This window comes from Daktulosphaira vitifoliae, unplaced genomic scaffold (assembly GCF_025091365.1).
Source record: "Daktulosphaira vitifoliae isolate Bord-2020 unplaced genomic scaffold, ASM2509136v1 Scaffold_448, whole genome shotgun sequence".
NCBI lineage: Eukaryota > Metazoa > Arthropoda > Insecta > Hemiptera > Phylloxeridae > Daktulosphaira > Daktulosphaira vitifoliae.
Window position 1 is genome coordinate 86 of NW_026100013.1, and position 6,267 is coordinate 6,352.

At 28.0% G+C, this 6,267-nt stretch overlaps 1 protein-coding gene across 1 annotated transcript; it reads right to left on the reverse strand.

The window, feature by feature from the left end:
- Positions 1 to 242: 242 nt before the first annotated feature.
- LOC126909488 (ATP synthase subunit d, mitochondrial-like) lies at positions 243 to 1,633 on the reverse strand. The gene is made up of 3 exons (XM_050691918.1): positions 1,421 to 1,633; positions 1,089 to 1,257; positions 243 to 535 (listed from the first exon to the last, which is right to left on the reverse strand). Exons 1-3 carry the CDS (start codon positions 1,537 to 1,539, stop codon positions 281 to 283), a joined length of 543 nt encoding a protein of 180 aa, XP_050547875.1. The 5' UTR covers positions 1,540 to 1,633; the 3' UTR covers positions 243 to 280.
- Between the last annotated feature and the right edge of the window lie 4,634 nt (positions 1,634 to 6,267).

Sequence of the window (6,267 nt, forward strand, 5' to 3'; positions counted from 1 at the left end):
TTGTCTAGCCAATAAAAAATTTAAAATGTTTATAAATACATTATACTCCAAGTTATATGCAATAGAAAATAAAAGCTATTTTTACGGCCGGTGACCGTTGAAATAGAAAACATGTTTTATGACATTAGTGCACGAGAATAGCTGTGATCACACCGTATGAAATTAAACAATTAATAATTATAATAATAATACAATATATTTTCCATTTATATAAACATTTATTCCAATATATGTTTTGAAAATTGGGTAAAATTATAATGTAACCAACAAAATGAATAAATTAATGACCAGCTTCGGCTTTTTTCTGTTTTCCTGACCCTTCTTCTTGTGGCTCGTCAAATACATAGTCAATATCTTGATGAGGCCAGAATGATGGCTTGTTTTCAAGATCTAATGTCAAATCAGGCTCAATATAAGCAGCATCTTCATAAGTCATTTGGGAATACGGCAACAAATTCTTAATTTCCTCGATCCTTAATTCTGCTACTTTAATATTATAGGCAGCTACCTTTTTAAATTCTTCTATTTCCTGCATCTGTAATTTTCATAAGAGAATAATTAGACATTATAAGAATAAATAGTAAAATTTAAAAGCACAAAAATAAAATCTTTAAATTTTATTATTTTTACTTTTATACGGCTATTAAAAAAAAAAAAAAAACAATTATTATTGAGGTTTTTTTTATATTTCTCTTAATTAGCTGGTACAAAATGATGTGGTGTATTTTTCATTATCGATTTGCTGAGCAATAATAGAAAATTAATGTTACTTTTGAATTTTCATACATATAGGAGATATAGAGCAGTATTTCATAATTTTTCTATTCCTAGTTTTTGGCAATAAAACATTAAGAATTCAACAATAAAAAAAAATCAAACCTAACATTTATGTGTATTATGGTAATAATGGATGGTACATTCATCGAAAATAAGGCTTAGTTAAAAAGTAAAATTTGATTATTTTTCCAAGTTCATACACCACTTTACTTTATTCACATTACAAAATTCAAATCTGAATGCAATATTTTTAAAGACAATTTTCTAAAGAGTAATTAAAATATATATGAATAAACAAAGAGAATATGTACAGTTTTTCTTTCAGAGCTATCAATAAACGCTGTATATTTGTCTTCGGGATATGGAATTCTAACGGCATTGTATTGCTTTTCGAAATTTTCCACTAAACCAGCGATAGGAATAGCATTCTTGTACTTGGTCCAATCAATTTTAGGTGCTTCTGGGGATAATGCAAACATTCTGCAAAATTATTCCATTCAATGTTTAAAATATACATTAGTAATATAAATTTATATCATTTTTTTTGTTACTCATTTATCACATTATATTAATCTATAAAATTTTAATTTAAGAAATATTTAGCGATAAACATTTGATTCGGTCAAAAATGATCTTTACATACTTTCGGAGGTACCCATCAGATTTAGCTTTAAAAGCTAAATAAGCAGCTTTTTCAGCTTCGGGAACACGTTCACTAATAGCAATCCAATTAACAGACGACTGAGCAATTCTTCTAGCCATTTTAATTAATATAATAACTTGTATAAAAAATGTATATCAAAAGCACACTTTGTTTGAATTTATTCAATTTACAAATGCGTTCAGATTGTTACAAATTATTTATGTTATCACGCAGCTGTTGCGATAGCAACGATATATCGATATACTGTTTCGATATATCGATTTTTTTATATCGATATCTATATTATTTATGTGTAGTATGGTAATAACGGATGGTACATTCATCAAAAATAAGGCTTAGTTAAAAAGTAAAAGTTGATTATTTTTCCAAGTTCATATACCACTTTACTTTATTCACATTACAAAATTCAAATCTGAATATGGAATTCTAACGGCATTGTATTGCTTTTCGAAATTTCAACTAAATCAGCGATAGGAATAGCATTCTTGTACTTGGTAAAATTTAAAAGCACAAAAATAAAATCTTCAAATTTATCTAATAATTTCACTTCTATAATTTATTCATTTTATGAAGCCAAATATTTATATATATGGATATATCTATATTTTTTAATTTAATTTTAATTGGAAAATGTTATTTAAAATCGAATTTTTACACTTTTTATCTTATTTCTTCTTTTTCTAACTATTTTACTTAAAATTTTTATGTTTTAATTAAAATAATTAATTCAATCGCCTTTTACTCTAAGCTTAATTTTAATTCACTTTTTCAATCAAATAGTACTTTTCTGGATATTAATATTAATATATATGCTTAATATATATTTTTTTTTTTTAGTGTTTTATTTTACTTCACGTTTTCCTAAAACCTTTTTCTTTTTTATTTATTAAATTGATTTTATCAAAATTTATGTAGAAATTTTCAATATAAAAAAAAAAAAATTTTAAAGGTATTAAAAGGTCGGTAATTTTTTTATTAAAAAAAATTCAAGTACTTTAATTTTGTGAATATTTTTTTTAATTAACCCCTTTAGTAAAATTAAACTAAGCCTGCTGTTGGGCGCCACTTGTAGTTAATCAAAAAAGAAATAATAATATAATTATTTATATGTATAAGTAATATAAAAGGGTGTTATTAATTTAGGGAGCACTTTGAAAGTCACTTAATGAAATAAATTAAATAGAATATGACGGGATTTGGGTTCTTATTTGATCCACTACTTTATTGTATTAATAATATTATTATTCGGGTTACGAGTACGAGGGTCTGTAAGAAAAATAGAAGATGATAGAAAAATAAAGTGATCTTTATTTTATTAACATGTGATTAATTATAATTAATTATCAATTTTTAAATATCAATAATGCCACTAGTTTTGACGGTTATCGATGATAGGTGGGATTGAGTCACCTCGTGTATCTACCCAGAGTGGTATGGTGGCTATACATATGAACCTCCAAACTAACTCCTGAAATAGACACGTATCAACGATATAACTCTCCCATGTAACTCTGTACAAACATTATCGATTTATTAAATAAACCTTATTTATTTTTGGTGAATTTATTAGTATCCTACCTTGATATTTTCTGCGATACTCGTAAATAAATAGATGTTGTATTTTTCGTATAAATATAATTGTGTTGACGGCGGATCACTTCTTGCATATTATTTCTCATAAAAAATTTTGTGGATCCATACACTTTTCAATAAGTTATAGCATTATAAAGTTAAATATAATATAAAAAATAAAATCGAGAATTTTCACACAAATAAGCATTCGGTAGCCATTTTCGCCGTGATGATAAGCTAGAGGTCAAATTTTTTTATTTTAATTTAAAGTATACTACCTTAGCATTAATATAAGATATATATATATAAATATTATATAATTATATCAATAATGATATAATTATTGAAGAATCCTAAAATATTAAAGAAAAATGGCAGAATTAAAAGATACAATTACATTGGCTGCAACGAAAACGCTAGGAAATAGTAACAATGCAGCAAGAAAGGAATGGATTACAACGGAAATAGTCAACATGATAGAGGAAAGAAGGAAATACAAGAGTTTGAACAGTATAGATGGACAGGAAAAATACAGAGTACTGAGGAATCTAATCATTAGGAAATCGAGGGAAGCAAAAGAAAAATATTTGGAAGAAATGTGTAATGAAATAGAAACCCTCATAAAGACAGGAAGTAGTGATGAAGCATATAGAATGGTGAAAATGTTTTTTGGTCAACATAAGCCCCGAGGGGGGATTAGAAGATAACAACGGAAGAATGCTATATGAACAAAATGATATAGCGAAAAGATGGAAAGAATATCTAGAAATCCTGTACAAGGGGGAAACACTTAAGGAAAATGAAACCAACGAATCAAATGAAGAGGATAAATCTGAAGAAGATAACGAAATAGACCCAATTATGAGAGAAGAGTTCGACAAAGCTTTGCGGAATCTGAAAAATAAAAAAGCAGCAGGAATCGATGGAATACAAGCGGAGCTTTGGAAGGAGGCGGGAGAAAAAGTTAAAAGGAAATTATTTCAAATTATCAAAGTCATATACAAAACCGGTGAATTGCCTGAAGATTACGTAAAGAGCCTAATTATCCCCATCCCAAAGAAAACAGCAGCAATGAAATGTGAAGAATACCGTACCATTAGTTTGCTATCCCATGCCTCTAAAATACTAACAAAGATTATATTTAAACGAATTGAAGGTAAAATAGAACAATCATTGACAGTAGACCAATTCGGGTTTAGAAGGAATATGGGAACGAGAGAAGCAATATTGGCGTTAAGGATAATCATTCAAAAAAGGATTAGGAAAGACAAACAAACATTTATAGCTTTTGTGGATATCGAAAAAGCATTTGATAACGTAAATTGGAAGGTAATGTTTAACATGATGAAAAGATTGGGGTTAAAATANAGAAAATAATGTTTAACATGATGAAAAGATTGGGGTAAAATACACAGATAGGAAACTTCTGTATAACCTATACAAGGATGAATCCGCAGTTATAAGGATCTAAGAAGAGGAAGAAGAAGTAAAAATAAACAGAGGAGTTAGACAAGGTTGTACATTATCCCCAATTATATTCAACGCATATATTCAAGAAGCAATAGATATGATAAAGGAAAATGCCAATCTAGGGATAAAGATTAACGGACAAAAAATAAGTATGTTACGCTTTGCCGATGACATAGCTTTAATTGCTGAATGCACGAAAGTTCTGGCTCAACTAATTAAAGCTATGGATAAAACATTCGAAAAAGAGTTGGAAATGAGAATAAATGTGAAGAAAACAAAAGTACTGGTATGTGAAAGGGAAAATAATACAAGAATACAGATAAAAATACGAAACCAAGCAATAGAACAAGTAGATGAATTTACATACCTAGGAAGCGCAATCAGCAAGGATGGAAGAAACAGAAGTGAAATTATAAAACGTATCTGTCAAGCTAAAATAGCCTTCAACAAAAAGAAAACTATATTTACATCAAGAAGCATGAGTCTAAAAATAAGAAAAAACCTATTAAAGACGTATGTATGGAGCATTGCTCTGTACGGGTGTGAAACCTGGACAATAGCAATGGAAGAAAAAAAAAGACTTGAGGCGTTTGAAATGTGGTGCTATAGAAGGATGCTAAGGATAAGTTGGATGGACAGAGTAACCAATGTAGAAGTACTGGAAAGAATATCAGATGGAAAGTTACTATGGAATAACATAGTCAGAAGACGCAACGAATGGATAGGTCATATAATGAGACATGAAGGATTGTTGAAATTGATAATAGAAGGAACAGTAGAAGGAAAGAACCGTAGGGGTAGACCAAGATTGGAATTCATTCAACAGACAATAAAGGACCAAGGATGTGACTCATATGTGGAAATGAAAAGGAAGGCGGATAAGAGAGAAGACTGGAAGATGGCTGCAAACCAATCTACGGATTGAAACCATAGAGAGAGACACGTATCAACGATATAACTCTCCCATGTAACTCTGTACAAACATTATCGATTTATTAAATAAACCTTATTTATTTTTGGTGAATTTATTAGTATCCTACCTTGATATTTTCTGCGATACTCGTAAAAAAATAGATGTTGTATTTTTCGTATAAATATAATTGTGTTGACGGCGGATCACTTCTTGCATACTACTTCTCATGAAAAAATTGTATTGATCCATACATTTTTTAAAAAGTTATAGCGCTTTAAGTAAAAAATGTAAATTATAAAATCGAGAATTTTCACAAAAAAATAGCATTCGGTAGCCTTTTTCACCATGAAGACAAGTCCAGAGGTGAATTTTTTTTTTTTCAAATTAAAGTATATTACCTTAGCATTAATATAAGATATATATAAAAGTGCTGACACTTTTAGATCTTCCGGAACATTTTCATAAGTTAAGTTGAAAAAGTTAATTTTTTGTGAAAAAATTGTCATTTTAAATCTCCCCTGTGGGCAGATAAAGGGTCAGATTTACAATAATTATACCAAATGATAAGTAAAGACATAAAGCATCTATATAAAAAAAATTATATTGATATGTTCATTTTTGAAAAAGTTAGAGCATTATTAATTTAAAAAAAAAAAAAAAATTATATTACAAAAATTGTAATTTTTTATTAACTTTGATGTCTACTTTCACGACAAAGACAAGTCCAGAGGTCAAATTTTTTTTTTTTTAATTTAACTATATTACATAAGCTTTAATATAAGATATATATATAAGTTTCAGATTTTCCGGAACACTTTCAAAAGTTAAGTTGAAAAAGTTCTACTTTATATATGCATTTTTTATATTTGAA